This window comes from Delphinus delphis, chromosome 15 (genome assembly GCF_949987515.2).
Source record: "Delphinus delphis chromosome 15, mDelDel1.2, whole genome shotgun sequence".
NCBI lineage: Eukaryota > Metazoa > Chordata > Mammalia > Artiodactyla > Delphinidae > Delphinus > Delphinus delphis.
The window spans coordinates 23,358,411-23,376,823 of record NC_082697.1 but is presented as its reverse complement, the minus strand read 5'-3'; the positions used below and the strand labels follow the sequence as shown (position 1 = coordinate 23,376,823).

The following is an 18,413-nucleotide window of genomic DNA, read 5'->3' as shown; positions in this document are numbered from 1 at the left end:
TAGGCTGGATGGTACTGGCAGAGGGAGGTGGATAAGAACAGCATGTAAGGGTTGCCAGGACCTCCAGAGCTTTGAAAATGGGCTGGTGACTCTGGTAAACCTTGAAGGACCCTAAAGCCCTAGGTGGGAAGCATCCTCCCACCAACCTTCCTGCCCTTGGTCCTCATGCCCTTGACTTTCCAGGTGGAGGACTTGAAGTCTCAGCTGGTTTCCAAGGAAGACTCCCAGAGGTTGGTGGACCAGGAGGTTCAGGAGAAGCTGAGAGAGGCCCAGGAGTGTTGCCGAATTCAGAAGGAGCTGGAGAGAGAGAAAGCCAGGTAGGCTAGACAGGCCATGGAGTTGGCTTTTGCCTGTCTGGGTCCAGGGGTCACTGTGAGGTTGACCGTTTGCTCAGGGCACCTAACCTCTCACGTCTCCAGCTCTGGGCTGTACAGGTAGCTGTGTGGAGAGGGCATGGTCCTTGTCTCCAAAGCTCATGCTTCATTCATTTAGCAGATATTTAGAGAACACATAGCACGCACCAGACACTATGCCAGGGGTTGGGGATATATTAAGACAATAGAGTCTCTGCCTCAGTAGAATTTATCGTTTTGTGGGGAAGACGTTAATCAAATAACCCCCAAAGGAAAGTATTGCAGGTTATGTTACCTGGAGTCTGAGGAGGGAGAAATCCTTTTGTTGATGAAACTAGAGGCAGGAAGACAAGGTAGGAGACTGGTACAATTGTCCAGATAAGAGAACCAAAGCTGAACCGAGGTAGGGTCGTAGGGAAGGGGAGAAGGGAAGGGGTTTAAGGGGTGTCAGGGGAGTTGGAATCAGTTATTTGTAGTCTTAAAGTGGACCCAGGTGGGATGAGGGGAGGATGCTGTGATGTGGTCAAGACTTCTAAGGGTGAATGGAGGTGCCATTCAGTGAGCTGGGGAACATAGTAGGGGTGACTGGTGGGAGGGGAGGTGCAGAGGGGTTGGGAAGAATTGGACATGTTGAATTTGAGGTATTGTATAGATATTTCTGGAATTTTTCTAGAGAAGAATAAACTGTGAAGTTGAAATGAAATATATGCATGAAGGACCTAGGAGCACTCAGTAGGTGCTCAGTGTATGGAGGCTTTTATTGTTATACTGGAATCATTATCATCACTGTTTCTATTAATTATTAATGCTGTGTTAGAGCAGTCAGATGAGAAGGTAGTTCTTCATTCCCTGAGAGAATGACCCAGCCCTCTGAACCCTCTCTTTTTAGCCTGACTCTGTCGCTGGCGGAAAAGGAACAGAGACTCCTTGCTTTACAAGAGGCTGACTCTGTTCGACAGCAAGAGCTGAGCTCCTTGCGCCAGGACATGCAGGAGGCCCAGGCAGGGCAGAAAGAGCTCAGCGCCCAGGTATTTCCCACCCCACTAAGAGCCCTCTTCCTTGGTGGGAACCTCCTTCTGGAGTCGGCAGGTGATTGCTCAGTCACGCTGAGACCTCAGCAGCCCTGGCAGGACGGGGCAGCCAGGACTGGGCTGGGGGGGGCTTGGCAACCTGACCCAGAGTTGAGAACGGACCCTGTGGGGAACCTGATGGCCCAGAACACAGTGCCCAGAGGGGCAGAGCTCACACAGGCCTGGTTCAAGCCCAGCCGCTGCCAAGTGTGCCTGGTCTGCCTGGCAAGACACAGCAGGGGGAACAAGTATTACTCCAGACGGGGTCAGCGGCAGCCTCTTGCTTCCAGGGACCCAGTCTGCTCACAGCAGGACCCCAGACCTTGTGCACAGAGGAAAGATGGAACTGGGAGGAGAATAATGAGGAAGTGAGAGCTAGACGTAGACTGTGGCAGATGAGGACCCAGGTCTGCCTGTTAGACGATCCTGGGTGTGACTCCCAGCTCCACTGCTTCCTGGTTGTGCGAACATCACTTTATTCAACCATAAAACAAGGATGATAATTCTTAATCATTATAGGAATATATAAAGTGTCAGGAACACAGTAAGCATTCAATAAATGGTAGCTATTATTATCGTGACTGGTCTTTTTAGGCTCAGTGTCAGTGTTTCAGGCAGATTTCTAATCATAGCAGGGAGCTGGCATAGTTGCCAGGGGGACCAGGGCCAAAGCCCATTTGCATAGCCCAGGCCCATGTGTCAGGAGTCCGTAGGTGGGCATGTAGGTTAAACCTAGGGTTACACTCATTCCGGAGCCCTCCCTTCCTGCTGGAGAGCTGAGCCTACTGAAATCCTCCCAGCCCCAGTCAAGGTTTGCACAGGGATTGAGTGGGGTCAGGCCCGGGAGGGTCTGGGGAGAGGGTATCCATTCCCTGCTCAGAGTGACCATACTTCCTCTCTGGCAGGTGGAATTACTGAAGCAGGAGGTGAAGGAAAAGGAGGCTGACTTTCTGGCCCAGGAAGCACAGCTGCTGGAGGAGCTAGAGGCAGCTCGAGTAACAGAACAGCAGCTACAAGCTTCCTTGTGGGCCCAGGAAACCAAGGCAGCCCAACTACAGCTGCGACTGCGCAGCACGGAGAGCCACCTGGATGCCCTGGCAGCGGGACAGCAGCCTGGGCACCAGGCCCAGGTCCAGCTGGCCAGCCTCTGTTCTGTCTTGCAGCAGGCCCTGGGGTCTCCTTATGAGAGGGGGCTTGAGCTGAGTGGTGGGGGAGACTCGGCTTCTTCCCTCTGGGGCCCTGAGCCAGGTGAGGCAGCCACCCAGGGACTCAGTTCTTTGGTCAAAGCCAGGCCTAGCTCCCAGAGGAGAAGGGAAGGGAATGCAGTTCCTTAGGCAATACTCATCAAGGCCAAGGCCACAGACTCTAGGATTAATTCAATCAGAGTTTGAACCCCAGCTCGGCCATTTGCTAGATGTGTGTCCTTGGGCAAGTCACCTTTTCTCTTTGAATTTGATTTTCTCAACTATAAAATGAGGGTGTTAAAAGTACTTACCGGGACTTCCCTGGTGGCGCAGTGGTTGAGAATCCGCCTGCCAATGCAGGGGACACGGGTTCGATCCCTGGTCCAGGAAGATCCCACATGCCATGGAGCAACTAAGCCCGTGCACCACACTTACTGAGCCCATGTGCCACAACTACTGAGGCCCATGAGCCTAGAGCCCGTGCTCCGCAACAAGAGAAGCCACCGCAATGAGAAGCCCGCACACTGCAACGAAGAGCAGCCCCCTCCATCCGCAACTAGAGAAAGCCCGAGCACAGCAACGAAGACCCAACGCAGCCAAAAATACATAATTTTTTTTTTAGAAGAAGTACTTACCTCTTGGGAGTTTTTTAAGGAGTTAATGAGATGACAAATAAAATCGTTCACACAGTTCCTGGCACTTATTAAATGCCTAACAGATGATAGCATTTTCTAATGCACATCACAGTGCCTGGCACGTAGGTTTGCAGACAGGGCATGATGAACAAACTGCTGAGAAGGGGTTCTTTGAGGAGAAGAGGGATGGGTGGGAAGGCCAAGGCCAGGTCTGGGAGGTATGGCTGTTTCTTTTCATAGTGCAGCCAGGTCAGGAGGTGTTTCCTCATTTTTTCAGACCAGAATGGAGCTAGGATCCTCTTTAAAAGATGGCCCCTGCAGACGGCTCTCTCAGCTGAGGCGGTAGCGTCTGCCCTCCAGAAGCTTCACCAAGACCTGTGGAAGACGCAGCGGGCCCGGGTATGTGTCTCTGTTCTCCTTCCTCAGGCTCTTCACCTACGCCGAAAAAGACTTGTGAAGCACTTTGACCTGTTTTATTTCTGACGTAAAGTTGGGATGAGTTCCACCTCTATCACTTACTACCCGGCAACTGTGAATAAAGCATTTGGCGTCCTGGGCCTTGGTTTCACTAGTAAAGTAGGGCAAATCGTTCCTGCCTCACAGGGCTGTGAGGAATAAATGAGTGAGGGACTCGAGTGAGCCCTGTAAAACGTGATACTCTGTATAGACCTGTGATACCGTTTTGCATCATTTTCCTCTCAGCCATGAATTGTTCTTGGTGTCAAGACCTCCAAGAAAAACCTGACAAATTGGGGATCGCTGAGATTTGAGGTTGCCATTTATAGGAACATTCTAGGCCTAAGACTGAACTAAATGTCCCCCAAATTCCACCTCACAGTGAACCCATCAGTCAGTAAAAATTGAGTGTCACCTATATATATGCCAGCCGCTCTGAGCTAGGGATACAAAAAGGAGAAAGACCTGCTCTCTGCCCTCAAGAAGACTTGTGACAGGGCTGAGCAACCAGACTGCATCCTAAGATAAAGCAGAACTGATAGAAATAATTGGATCAATAACAGATGTACATGATAATAACAGGAGGAAGGGACAATTGGGAGGATCAGAAGGAGGGAAGCAGTGACCTTTGAGCTAAGCTTTGAAGTAGGAGTTTGGGGAGAGGAGAGATGATCCCGGGTTAAGACTTCAGCAGGAGTTCTGTTTCAAAGACAGACGAGTCAGAAGGGGAACCCTAGGCTCCAGCCATTTGGAGCAGAGCCTGTCATCCCTTCCAGGAGCCAAATGCACATGAGTTCAGAGGTAAATAACCCAGCAATCTGAGAGTAGGTCCGTGATGGCAGACCCTGACAGGCTGAGGGAAGAGAGGGATCGGGCCCTGAACTGGGGCGGCTTTTTGGAAGATGAGGAACTTGAGTTCCACACCCTTTCTTTCCCAGGATGATCTGAGGGATCAGGCCCGGAAGCTGGAACAGCGTCTCACTGATACAGAGGCAGAGAAGAACCAGATCCACACAGAGTTGCAGGCTCTGCAGAGACAGCTCTCCCAGAACCAGGAAGGTGAGAAGCTTAAGGCAGGGGTGGGTTTGGGGCAGAAGAAAGGAAAGGCAGGAAGCCCAGTGGGGCGGGATCAGGCCTGGGAGCCACTGCTTACCCACAACTGTGAGATTTACCTAGAGGCGTCTCCAAAGGGGCGATGACCCCCGTGAACTATTTTTTGTACTTTGCTTGGCCTTTGAGAGCCGTCCTGGAAGAAGGGATTAGGAGGAACAGATTTGGTGAACTGAGGGAAGTTGCTAGCTAGGCTTCTGTTTTTTCTGTGAAGATTTAAAAACTGGCACCCTAAGGTCAGGTCTGTAAGAACTCTGTAAAATTCTGTCTTTCATCATTTATCAGTGTTACTTATTTTGTTATCTCCAACTATGTTCTCAAATGATTAACCTTTGACAGCAGAAGGATTATGGGCTTGTTTGGGAGATAGGAAGAGGGGGAAATCTGGGGAGAAGCTATCTGTGCCACAGCCAAGGGCTAGGAAGGGTGGTGACTACTAGGAAGGGAAAGGAGAGGGGAGGGTCTTGCGACTCAAGGCTCAACTGTAGAAGGGAAGAAGACAACGTGGGGAGTGGGTCTGGGTCTTAAAATTATCCCAAACGGCTCCCTGAGAGCCACACACATACAGTTGGGTTCTGGGTGCATTTTGCAGAAATGGAGGGTACCCAGCAGAGCAACCCTGGTCTCTAGGAACCTCTGCAAAATCATAGACTTAGGGACTGGAAAGGACCTCCAACATCATCTAGCTCAACCCTGTCTGGAATCCAAGGCTGAGAATCTGTGATCGGGATGGGAAGTGTTGGGATGATTGTCAGGCACTGCTGGAGCTGGGCAGCAGATGCAGACACGAGTCTGGAAGCAGCAGGGAGCCTAGACAGACAGGAGCAGCTGGCAGACGGGTGATGCCTCTATGAAACTGGGTGTAATTCTCTCCTTCTTGGCCTTTTCCTCCTTTGATTCTATTCCCCATCTTCCATCTGCCTCTACGTCCCTCCTTTCCTCCAATCATGGTTCTTCCTCCACTACCTGTCTTCCCAAAGAGAAATCCAAGTGGGAAGGAAAACAGAACTCCCTAGAATCTGAGCTGAGGGAGCTGCGTGAAACTGTGACATCCTTCCAGAGTCGCCTACGGCAAGCAGAGCTCCAGGGAATAGAAGCCCAGGTAAGGTGTTTCTGGTTTGGGGAAGGGGTTGCTTCAGGAGTAGTCCCTCAGGGCCCAGGATTGAGCCCATCCTGGCCCATGGTCATACCCCATCCATATGTAGTGCCCAGCCTCCTTCAGCAGTGTCTCTGTTTCTCTGGCTCTCCCCACATCCCTGAGGGCCATTATTAAGGCCCTAGTGAATCCTCCTTTAATTACCTTTTCTGAATTGAGGTTGAGATTTTTGTCCCTTTCCCTGAAGGACTAGAGTCTGGGATGACTCATTTGCAACAGTTTTTCCCCTCTGAGCACAGCAGAGCCCGGGGTAGGGTAGGGATATTCTTTTACGGTATCAGCCTAAGTGGAACACCCAGTTCCTTTTGCCCAAATCCTTGACAATGCTGGTGCCGCAGAGGAAGGAAAGGAAGGGCCTGTGTTGGAGTGACAGTTTCAGGGAAGTATAGTTTAAGGTGGTTTTGCATCTTGTTTTCCAGAATGAGCGAGAGTTACTGCAGGCAGCCAAGGAGAACCTGACTGCCCAGGTGGAACATCTCCAAGCATCTGTGGCAGAAGCCAGGGCTCAGGCAAGCGCTGCTGGGGTCCTGGAGGAAGACCTGAGAACTGTGCGCTCAGCACTGAAACTGAAAAACGAGGAGGTGGAGAGTGAGCGCGAGCGAGCCCAGGCCCTGCAGGAGCAGGGCAAGCTGAAGGTGGCCCAGGGGAAGGCTTTGCAGGAGAATCTGGCTCGCCTGGCCCAGACCCTGTCTGAAAGAGAAGAGGAGGTGGAGACTCTGCAGGGAAAAATCCAGGTGCTGGAGAAGCAATGGGAAATGCAAAAGGCTGCTTTGGAAGTGCTGTCCCTGGACCTGAAGAAGAGGACCCAAGAGGTGGATCTGCAGCGAGAACAGATCCGGGAGCTGGAGGAGTGTAGGTCTGTTCTAGAGCATCTCCCCGTGGCCGTCCAGGAGCAAGAGCAGAAGCTGACTCTGCAGCGGGAGCAGATCAAGGAGCTTGAGAAGGACCAGGAGGCGCAGAGGAACATCTTGGAGCATCAGCTTCTGGAACTTGAGAAGAAGGCCCAAGTGATTGAGTCCCAGAAAGGACAGATTGAGGACCTGAAGAAGCAGCTGGTTACAATGGAACGCCTGGCCCTGGACCTAGAGGAAAACCACCACAAAGTGGAATGCCAGCAAAAGGCGATCGAGGAGCTGGAGGGCCAGAGGGAAATGCAGAGGGTGGCTCTGACCCACCTTACACTGGACCTGGAGGAGAGGAGCCAGGAGCTGCAGGTGCAGGGCAGCCAGATCCAGGAGCTGGAGAGCCAGAGCACCCTCCTGGCAAGAGAACTCCAGGAGAAGGACCAGGAGATCACGTCCCAGCAAGACCAGATCAAGGAGCTGCAGAGGCAGAAAGAGCATCTGACTCAGGACCTGGAGAGGAGGGAGCAGGACATGGTGCTGCTGAAGGAAAGGATTCAGGTCCTGGAAGATCAGAGGACCCTGCAGACCAAGATCCTGGAGGAGGACCTGGAGCAGATCAAGCTGTCCTTGAGAGAACGGGGCCGGGAGCTGGCCTCTCAGAGGCAGCTGATGCAGGAGCGGGCAGAGGAAGGGAAGGGCCAGAGTAAAGCTCAGCGAGGGAGCCTGGAGCACATGAAGCTGATCCTGCGCGATAAGGAGAAGGAGTTGGAATGCCAGCAGGAGCGTATCCAGGAGCTTCAGGAGCACAAGGACCAGCTGGAGCAGCAGCTCCAGGGCCTACACAGGAAGGTGGGGGAGACCAGCCTACTCCTGACCCAGCGGGAGCAGGAGATAGTGGTCCTGCAGCGGCACCTGCAGGAAGCCAGGGAGCAGGGGGAGCTGAAAGAGCAGGCACTTCAGGGTCGGCTGGACGAGGCCCAGAGGGCCCTGGCCCAGGGTGCCCGGGAGCTCGAGGCCCTGCAGCACCAGCAGCAGCAGCAGGCCCAGGGCCAGGAGGAGAGCGTGAAGGAACAGACGGGCTCGCTGCAGCAAGCTCTGGAGCAGGCCCACACCACACTGCAGGAGTACCAGGCTGAGCTGGAGGACCACAAGGAACACGTGCAGAGGCTCCAGGAAGAGCTGGCAGTGGAGAGACAGCGGGTCCAGGCCCTGGAGGAGGTGCTGGGTGACCTAAGGGCTGAGTCTCGGGAGCAGGAGAAGGCTCTGCTGGCCCTCCAGCAACAGTGCGCCGCGCAGGCCCAGGAGCATGAGGCGGAGGCCAGGACCCTGCGGGACAGCTGGCTGCAGGCAGAGGTGATGCTCCAGGAACGGGACCGGGAGCTGGAGGCCCTCCGGGCAGATGGCCAGTCCTCCCAGTGTCGGGAGGAGGCTGCCAGGGTCCAGGCTGAGGCTCTGCAGAAGGCCCTCAGCAAGGCTCAGGCCACCCTGCAGGAGAAAGAGCAGCATCTCCTTGGGCAGGCGGAGCTGAGCCGCAGCCTGGAGGCCAGCACGGCCACTTTGCAGGCTGCCCTGGACTCCTGCCAGGCACAATCCCGGCAGCTGGAGGAGGCCCTGAGGAAGCGGGAAGGTGAGATCGAGGACCAGGACCTCCGACACCAGGAGGCCGTGCGGCAGCTCCAGGAGGCACTTGCCCAGAGGGATGAAGAGCTGAGACACCAGAGGAGGCAGGGACAGCTGCTGGAGAAGGCTCTGGCCCAGCGGGGCCTAGAGGATGCGACCCAAGAGAAGCAGGAGCCAAGGCACGAGAGAGAAGAGGAAGAGACGAGGGGCCTACGTGAGAGCCTAAGGCAGCTACGGTGGACTCTAGCCCAAAAGGAAGAGGAAATCCTGAAGCTGAGGGAGGCCCGGCCAAGGAAGGGTCTGGAGGACTCGCCCCCCAGCCACAGAGCCTCCCCAGGAGAGGAGCCGTCTTCCACACTTGATTCCTCAGGTCCCAGGCTGCAGCGGGAGCTGGAGCGACTACAGGTGGCCCTGAGGCAGACAGAGGCCAGGGAGATCGAGTGGAGGGAGAAGGCCCAGGACCTGGCACTGTCCCTGGCCCAGAGCAAGGCCAGCATCAGCAGTCTGCAGGAGGTAGCCCTGTTCCTGCAAGCCTCTGTCCAGGAGCGGGACTCGGAACAGCAGAGGCTGCAGGTGAGTCACCCCGTGGGTGGGAAGGGCTGGGGCAGAGCCCAGTCTGCCTGGGCTCCGGGGCTGCCTGCACCTCAGGGTGTGAGAAAGCTGAGGTCACGAGCACCTCAACAGAGTGGAATCCAGGTTACTGTGCTAGTGCGGTGGGGGAAGATGTGGCATCCACAGTCCCTGCCCTCCTAGAGCTGATGGTCTAGTGGAAAAGCAGTTATAATGCAGTGCCTAATTAGGGTTGGTGCCTGACACGTGAAGTTTCGTGTGCTCTGAGCATACCGGAGGGACCACCCCACCTTTCCTGGTAGAAGTGGTGTTTAAGATTAGATCTGAAGGGACCAGTAAGGAAAGAGCCAAGCACAGGTTGGGGGAGGGAAAGGAAGAAGGAGGAAAGAGAGCGTGGAGTATCTGTGAGGGAGTTCAGGCTGCCAGGGACAGAGAAGAGGCTCTGGCAAGAGAAGAGAGGACAGCAGGGGGCCATCATTTAGGGCTTGTCAGCACGTTAAGAACCTGGGTGACCAGTGCGAAGTGGATGAAGGGTTTGGGGCAGGGGAGTGACACGATCAGGTATATAGTTCAGAAAGATGGCTCAGGCTGCTGGGGAAGCAACTGTAGACCTGGGGAGACTGACCAGGAGAGAAGTAGGAATGGTTATTATCTTCATTTTATAGTTGAGGAACGGCAGTTAAGAGAGGTTAAGTAACCTGTCCAAGGTCATCCAGCTAGTAAAGGGCAGAACTAGGGTTAGACCTAAGCAGGCTGGCCTCGTACTACTAAGCTCCTTCTCTCTCCCAGACAGCCTCCACCCACACGTGTACCTTCCGTTCCTCTTCTCTGTCTGTCCTCTTGACCTTTACCATTTATGAACCCTAGGGTGCCTAGAAAATATCTAGCACTAGTCTTCCCATTTATCTAAAGGGGTTTAATCCCAGAGGCTTAATCTAAGCTTCACGTGGTCTTTTTGTGTGTGTGTGTGTGTGTGTGTGTGTGTGTGGCCGCGCCTCCCGGCATGTGGGATCTTAGTTCCCTGACCAGGGATCAAACCCACGCCCCCTGCATTGGGAGTGCGGAGTCTTAACCACTGGACCACCAGGGAAGTCCTCACTGTGGTCATTTTACAAACGAGGTAATTGGGGTTTGGAAAGAGCTCATACCTTTACCCAAGTCATATAGCAAATACGCGATGACACAATACCCGGCTCTATGTGATTCCTGGGTCCATGCTCTTTCCACAACACCTAGTGCTCCCAATTGTCACTTAGCTTAGGGGAGATCTAAAACGGGAGTTCCCTGGTGGCCTAGTGGTTAGGGTCTCACTGCCGTGGCCCTGGTTCAATCCCTGGTCGGGGAACTAAGATCCCACAAGCCATGCGGTGCGGCCAAAAAAATAAAAATAAAAATAAAATAAATAAATAAAATGAGACAGGTTTTAGTCCTAGTCCACCATGTATCCTTGGGAAGATCCCTCTCTGCTCCTTAGTTTTATCCACCTGTAAAATGAAAGTTATCCACTAGAATAGCTCAGAGAAGCCAGGAAAAGTAAGACTATAACCTGATGAGAAAATTGTTGAGGACGGAGGGTGGAGTGGGTCTTGATATGAGGCCATAATGGTGTGACTCACCCCAGGATGAGTTGGAGCTCAGCAGACAAGCTCTGGAGAAGGAGCGACTCCACAACCCAGGCCTGACCAGCCGAGCAGAACGGGGGCCCAGAGGAGACCCCGGCGCCCAGCTGGGAGAGGTGAGCTGGGGGCCTGGTGGGAACAGATGGCCCAGGAGGGAGCGCCTGTCCAGGGGCTTGTCCCCTTCCCCTGGGAATTGGGTCCCTGAAGCCCAGACCTGCCAAGTTAGTCCTTTGCCCTCTATCTGTTCCCCACCTGTCTGAGGGGCTGCCCGGCTGAGACGGACAGGTCTCTCCTTCAGGTCTCGGGAGCGAAGACTGAGCCGAGTCCTGAGGTGGAGGAGAAGCAGCTCTGGGAGCAGAGGCTTGAACACCTGCAGCGAGCGGTGGCGCGGCTGGAGGTTGACCGAAGCCGACTGCAGCACCACAATGCCCAGCTGCGGACCACCCTGGAGCAGGTGGGTGACTCCTGTCCTCAGCTCCCTCCCCGGTCCGCTGGGCATGCATCTCCACTTCTCATGCAGCCCCCAGAGAAGGGGTTAGTAAACTATAGCCCAGGGGCCAAATTCGGCCCACTGCCCGTTTCTGAAAATAAAGCTGTTTGGAGACACTGCAGTAGTTGTGACACAGATCGAATGGCCCACAGCGCCTAAAATACTACAGAGAAGGTTTGCTGGCCCTGCTTCAAAGGCTGAGGAGGCCGGCCCCACCTCCTCTGCCGCAGCAGCACTTTGCACTCAGGGCTGCCCCAGCAAGTGCTCTCTTCAGCCCAGTTCAGCTTCCCACGGCTGCTGGCCCGTTATACTTGCCCCACCCTCACACCGGCCTCCTCTCAAAAAAGGCGGCTCTGCTGCAGACCCAGAGCCAAGCCCAGCCCTGACTTCTCACTCGCATCTCGGCAGGTGGAGCGAGAGCGGAGGAAACTGAAGAGGGATTCCCTGCGAGCATCGCGGGCGGGCGTCCTGGAGAGCGGTGAAGCCACGGCACCGTCACCCACCCAGCAGGTTTGTCTGTTTCATCGACTGCAGCCTCAGGAGAGCCCAAGCCCAGCCACTAGAAACAGCCCTCTGCAGTGCGTATCCCAGGCTCCCCTTGCAAGGGGAGGAGCCACTCCAGCCAGTCCGTAGGGCCCCTCCTGACCAGGCTCTGCCCCACCCAGCACTGTCCCTGACCCGGAAAGGAGGCCCAACATCAGTGGGCGGGGCTGGAGTCAGCCCTGCTTTCTGAGGCACCCAGCCTTCACTGATACACAGTCCACATGCCCCCCAGACCAGTGCTTCAGGCTCCCGGGAGCAGGCCTCCTGGGGCTTCTGGTCTCTCCCTGCATGTAGGTGTTGGGTGGTGCTTGCCAGAGCTGGATGTTCCTAGGAGCTTGATAGCAGCTTCGTGGACCTCTTAGACTTCCTTGCCCTTTGCAATACTGAATTTACAAGGTATGGGTCCAGGATATTTCCTGGGGCCAGAAGGATCTGGGGGAAGACACCACAAACCAGCACTCTTTTAGTTGAGTTATGCCTGTCAGTAGACAGCCTTGGGGCCTGGCAGGTAGGGACTGTTTCTGGTGTCTGAGCACCTCCTAACCCTCCATCCCCCTTCCTTCAAGAAAAGCTTCCCAAGGGACAGGCCCCTTGTCTTACTTCCCCTCCGCATCCTTAGCTCACGGACCAGGGCTAGCACGAAGCAGGTGTGTGCTGAACTTTAAATGAAGAGGTACCTCAAAGAAGCCAGTCCCATACAAGCCTTTGGGACATTTGGCCTCAGGTCTCCATTGGGTTGGTTTGGGCCCTCTGGGGCTTCTCCTTGCCCCAGGGCCATGGTGCCCCAGAGAGTTCAATCTGAGTTCAGGCACTTCTGGCCCATAGCCCTTGCCCTGGTCCCCAGGATTGTGAGGAGGCCTGCACAAACTCCGGTGGAAGGCCTGTTCCAACAGGAATGGCATTTGTCTTCCACAGGATGGAAGAGGAGGACAGAAGGGCTCCTCAGATACCAGGCACATGGCTGAACTGCAGAAAGAGGTACGTTCTGGAAGGATCCGTTTTCTAAGCCCCTTTTCCCTCCCTTGCACTCAGGCAGCAAGGCTTTGGTGTCTGCTATGTGCTTGGCCCTTTGTGCACCTCCAGCAGGGAGAGGGGAAATAGTTCCTGCCTAGAGAACTTCAGTCCTTGTGGGAGGCAAGAAGAGCCCCGTCTCAACTCCACCTCCCACACTGAGTGGACTTAACCTCCCACGTGCTTAGGGTGGGACTGGGGAAGAAAGCACACTCCAGGCCCCAGACCTCCTACTTAGGAAAGAAAAGGGAAAGGCAGAGGAGCAGACGAAGATTTTAAGAGGACAGACTAAAGCAAGCAGAAGCATCCTGGCCTCCTCTGCCCTCACGTGCGCCCAGCACACCAGGCAGAGTTGCCTGGCACCAGCGCCAGGATCCATACCCTAGAGCTCAGGTCAAGCTCAGGGGAACTGTATAAAGTGCCTTCTTGCCTCTTAGGCCTCCCCTAAAGGTTCACCCTGTCTTTCAAGGCCCAGGAGTAATTAGAACTGTGGAGTTTTGATTTATGAGCCTGTTTCAGAAATCAGTAGTCACTACTGGCAGGCCCTGACTATACAGCTAGACCTAAGCTATTACTTTTTTTTTTTTTTTTTTTTTTTTGGCGGTACGCGGGCCTCTCACTGTTGTGGCCTCTCCCATTGGGGAGCACAGGCTCCGGACGCACAGGCTCAGCAGCCATGGCTCACGGGCCCAGCCGCTCCGTGGCACGTGGGATCTTCCCGGACCGGGGCACGAACCCATGTCCCCTGCATCGGCAGGCGGACTTTCAACCACTGCGCCACCAGGGACACCTAAGCTATTACTTTGAATTCTCTTAAACTCACACAAAGCAATCGCTGAGACAGGGCGCGGACTAGGGGGAGGCAAGACAGACCTCACTGTTGACCTGGAGCTCCTCCTTAAATTTTGCACCCTAGGAGCATCTGTTGCCCCACCCTAGTCCTGGATGTGCCCTGACCTCCCAAAAACTTCACCTCCTGGGGCCCTCAGTATACTCATCTTGAGAAATGGATCAATCAGTGATTCTCAACCCTGGCTGCACGTTAGAACCACCTGGGGAGCTTTGAAAAAAATACTGATGCTCAGGCCTCACACCTGTCTAATTAAGTCAGAAAATTTCTTAAAACCTTTCGAAGGGGGCACGGTGGAGCTTCCTGCAGGGATGAAAGCATCCTGTATCTTGATTGAGATAGTGGTTATATATGGGTGTGTATGTTATGAAATTGGTCAAAATGTACTTACAATCTGGGCATTTTATTACATGTAAACATGTGAATAGTCTGGTTGGGTTTTTTAAGCTCTCTCTCTGAGTCTCCTGTGCAGCCAGGGTTGACAATCACTGGATTCTCCGATTGCCAGCAGCCCTTCCCCCAAATGCTGTAAAGCCTCATCCTGAGATTCGTGGGTGAGGTGTTCATTCAAACGCTGGTCTGACAGGAGCCACAGGAGCCGAGCAGGAAGGGTTGGGGCAGCTTCGAGGCCCTCCACTGCTCTCACCCTCTTGGTTTTCCTGCCCCCCAGGTGGCCCTGCTGCGAGCCCAGCTGGCCCTGGAGCGGAAGCAGAAGCAGGACTACATCGCCCGCTCAGTGCAGACGAGCCGTGAGCTGGCGGGCCTGCACCACAGCCTCTCTCACTCCCTCCTCGCCGTGGCCCAGGCCCCAGAGGCCACTGTCCTGGAGGCCGAGACCCGAAAGCTGGATGAGTCCCTGACTCAAAGCCTGACATCCCCTGGGCCGGTCCTGCTGTGCCCCAGCCCCAGCACTGCTCAAGGCGCCTCCAGGTAGCAGCTGCAGCAAGGGCAGGACACGGGCCAGCCTGGGAGCACACAGACAGACAGAAGGCCGTAGAGCAGGTCGTGGCCCCTCCACACAGCTGCTGTTTGCCAAAGAAAATTCTGACTCTGTTACCCAGCCTGGGAGCCCCAGGTCAGCTGGCATTCCCCGGAAGAGGGAGGGAAAGCTGCAAGGCTGGGGGAAGGCCCTGACTCACATGGGAATGAGGCACATCACACTTGCCGCCAGCCTGCAGTCACCCAGAGAGCGCCTTTCCCTGGCCAAGGGGCGTCTGCTGCCTCTCGCCTAGAACTCATCATCCAGCACTCACCCGCTCGGACACCTCCCCCTCCAGCAATAAACCCTGGGTCTTTGCATTTGTTCTCTGCTGCTGTCTCTACTGTGTAGCTGGGCAACAGCCATACATCAAGGGCATCTATTAAGGAAGAATTCACTGAAGATTCCTGTCAGGTGGCATGCATTTGTCATCTACCCGCATTCTGATAGAGAAGGGCTACAGAAGATACACAAGACAAAGCCCCTGCCCACAGGAAGCTTGAGCCCAATTGACAATAACAGGCAGATGAGTCAGAGACAGTTGTGTGTGCTGCCTAGAAGTGCTGTAGAAATTCCAGGGGCTGAGGCAGGAAGGTATGAACTGGCCCTTGGTGGCTGGAGAGGAGTTGGGAGGGTTGCTAAGCATACTGGTGAGAAGACCAGTCGGCCTTAGCAGTGTGTGTTTGCGCTGAGGGATGAGTCACGAGGGAGAGGAAGGAGGGCCTTGGGATCTAGATTTGAACTCATGGATAATGATGAACCATCATATGTTCTTGACTTAAAACATGTTCTGGGGACTTCAAAAACACTGAGCTGGCTTTTGGCTAAAGTCAGCCTCTTGAGTTCAGAAGTTCTATCTGGCTTCATTCCCCTTCTGCGCTGGGTGAAAGGCCTCAGGGTGTCCCTTTCTGGGCATATCAGCTGCAACCGACTGTGGCCCCCTGTAGTCCAGCCATAGGTCAAGCCAGGAAGGAGGATGGAGTGTGGCAGGACTTGTCACTTATGGCCTGGCCCTGGTTTAGGCAGTGTACAGGCTTAAGACCTATTGTTGGAAACTTCCTCAAAGCCTAAGAGAGAACAATTTTCTTTAAAGAAGCAGGCATGGGACTTCCCTGGAGGTCCAGTGGGTAAGACTCTGCAGTCCCAATGCTGGGGGCGCAGGTTCGATCCCTGGTCGGGGAACTAGATCCCACATGCATGCCACAACTAAGAAGTCTGCTGCAACTATGAGCCCACATGCTGCAACTAAAAAAAAAAAAATCCCACATGCCGCAACTAAGACCCGGGGCAGCCTAAATTAATTAATTAATTTAAAAAAATATATATAGGGCTTCCCTGGTGGTGCAGTGCATAAGAATCTGCCTGCCAATGCAGGGGACACGGGTTCCATCCCTGGTCAGGGAAGATCCCACATGCCGTGGAGCAGTTAAGCCCGTGTGCCACAACTACTGAGCCTGTGCCCTAGAGCCCGTGAGCCACAACTACCGAAGCCCGCGAGCCACAACTACTGAAGCCTGCGTGCCTAGAGCCCATGCTCTGCAACAAGAGAAGCCACCACAATGAGAAGCCCGCGTGCAACAACGAAGACCCAACACAGCCAAAAAATAAATAAAAAATGATAATAAAAATTTTTTAAATAAAATAAAGAAGCAGGGGCTTCCCTGGTGGCGCAGTGGTTGAGAGTCCGCCTGCCAATGCAGGGGACACGGGTTCGTGTCCCGGTTTGGGAGGATCCCGCGTGCCGCGGAGCGGCTGGGCCCGTGAGCCATGGCCGCTGAGCCTGCGCGTCCGGAGCCTGTGCTCCGCAGCGGGAGAGGCCACAACAGTGAGAGGCCTGCGTACCGCAAAAAAAAAAAAAATAAAATAAAGAAGCAGGCATGACCTTCTTCCAGCCCTCCTGTGATTCCTCTTACCTAGGCATGGGGATGGAGCTAAGGCCGGCTAAGAATGTGGGAGTTTAGGAGCAGCACCACGGTCCCCCAGACCTACTTACCCGGAGCTCAGGCCCCATTATACCCCGTCACACCACACAGAGTGGGTAGGGGGCTGTTCACAGCTGCTGGAGCTTGGTTCCAAAGCCCACGCACGGGACTCTGCACAGATGCTTAGTATAAAACAGTTTAAGACCCCCCAGAGCTAAATCTGGGGCCCCCAAGATGCCAGCTGGTCCCTGCCTCTAGTCACATCCCTGTGTCTCAGAATCCTTACCTGGCCTTTTCGATGCTAGGAGTTCTCAGGGACAAACGAGATTTCTCTGGACTCCTTACCTTTTTTGGTCCCCCAACTCTGGTTCTGTAGCTTAGAGCCTGACAGAGGGACCCTGTTGTTTACCTTGGAGTTTCTTCTCAGTTCCGTTATCTGTAGGTTGTAAGCCAAGGCCTTAAGCCCCACACACCTTCTGGGAGCAGGGAGAGAGCTTTCAGCAGATGAAAGGCATTGTAGAGGCAGCCAAGCAAGGTCTTCATTAAGTAATAAACTATATCTGCTCCTCACTCCCCGTCCAACCCTTAGTAGTCCCTCACCCTCACTCTAGACCTCAGGCTAAGGCCTCCCCTCCCCACCAGATATTGGTCAGGGTTAGTCTTCAAGTGTAGACTACAGTCTTGCTCTCACATTCTTAGCTTGTGGATGATTTTCTGCTCCAACTTCCTAAAATACACTTTCTTTGACCAATAGTAGGATCAGCTGTTTGGAGGGTCCCACCAGTAACAGAGCCAACTGCTCTTCTTATCAGCTCCAAACCCAAAGAGAGAGACCTGAATTGGAGAAGCACGAAGGAAAGAATATGGGTCTTCCAGCCAGGACCCAACCTTGCCCCAAGGCATCAGGCCAGAGCTCCATTTCCTTCTCTTTGTCACATGCAACAGGCCATAACCAGAGCAGTGAGTCCAGCGGATGGGCACTGTCTCTGACCATCCCGCCAGTTCTCACGGATACAGCAGAGGGTGGTGTGATTGATCTCCAGAACCTGGGGGAAAGGAGGTCAGAGCTGAGCACGCAGGTCTTCTCCATCCACAAATCCTCCCCCTCCCTCCAGCCTTCTTTCCTGCTTTGATAGAGGCTGCTACAGGCCCCAAAGTCCTGAGAACAGAAGGGGGCGAGAGCCGAGTCAGAGTCTGGGCAACGTTCTCGTTCCCAGGGAGCGCTGGGTCTGGTGGGTATGACGCCTTGCTCGCTCAAAGAGCCTCCATGCTTTGCATGTTAGAGCGACAATCACCACATTGCAACCTAATACCTTTTCTCATCTGCTTCCCGCCCGGGGACTAGCAGGGTGGTCTCTAACTCCATCAGGAGCTGCAGGGCCCATCGGGAGTGCTAGGCAAACCAGGTAGACACCCTGCTGATGCAGGCAGGCTATGTAGATGCTCTGGGGCCAGCAGCAGAACTTCCAGAAGTACCTGTGGAGGTGGGGAGACCCCACCCACAAAAGCAGCAAGGCATCCTCCAGCCCGAGACTTCACATGCAGGCCTCATCTCAGCCCATGGGACAGGTCCCTTGGGCAGTGAGTTGGTTCAGTTGTTCGATCTTAGGACAGATGATGCCTTTAGCAGTTCCCCCTGCAGTACTGCACCTCCTACCTCCTGTCCCATGAACCACCTACTCGCACTTGCTCCCGGGGCTGAGGAAGGGATCAACTGAGCAATATGAAAACGCTGAGTCCTGAAGAGCCGGGGGAGTGGTGAGCAGAGGCAGGGAGGGGCAAGGAGCGGGGACCACCAGTGTGCCCCGAGCCAGGAGATCCCTCTGCGCAGTCCTGGCGTTCAGGCTTCGCTCCGCTCACCACACCGAGAAAGGAGGCAAGGGAGAAGGAAGAACGAGAACAAGGGGTCTCTAGGTTCTGCGGCCCTGCAGTTTACTCCCCTGCTCTCCTGAGACCAGGGTTTGCCTAGACCCTGACGGAGGCGAAGGCAAGGAGCGAGG

General features: G+C 54.5%; 1 protein-coding gene across 7 annotated transcripts in view; it reads left to right on the top strand.

Moving 5' to 3' along the window:
- CEP250 (centrosomal protein 250) overlaps positions 1 to 16,140 on the top strand; it is a 47,769-nt gene extending 31,629 nt beyond the window's left edge. For all 7 annotated transcript variants that reach the window (XM_060030912.1, XM_060030916.1, XM_060030915.1 and 4 more), the window contains 12 exons: positions 184 to 317; positions 1,243 to 1,381; positions 2,329 to 2,671; positions 3,520 to 3,641; positions 4,637 to 4,757; positions 5,789 to 5,910; positions 6,384 to 9,002; positions 10,621 to 10,734; positions 10,917 to 11,072; positions 11,517 to 11,618; positions 12,567 to 12,629; positions 14,183 to 16,140. In XM_060030912.1, coding sequence (XP_059886895.1) covers positions 184 to 317; positions 1,243 to 1,381; positions 2,329 to 2,671; positions 3,520 to 3,641; positions 4,637 to 4,757; positions 5,789 to 5,910; positions 6,384 to 9,002; positions 10,621 to 10,734; positions 10,917 to 11,072; positions 11,517 to 11,618; positions 12,567 to 12,629; positions 14,183 to 14,446 — 4,299 coding nt within the window. In that variant the 3' untranslated portion in view covers positions 14,447 to 16,140. The remainder of the gene's footprint in view (positions 1 to 183; positions 318 to 1,242; positions 1,382 to 2,328; positions 2,672 to 3,519; positions 3,642 to 4,636; positions 4,758 to 5,788; positions 5,911 to 6,383; positions 9,003 to 10,620; positions 10,735 to 10,916; positions 11,073 to 11,516; positions 11,619 to 12,566; positions 12,630 to 14,182) is intronic.
- The last annotated feature ends 2,273 nt before the right edge of the window (positions 16,141 to 18,413 follow it).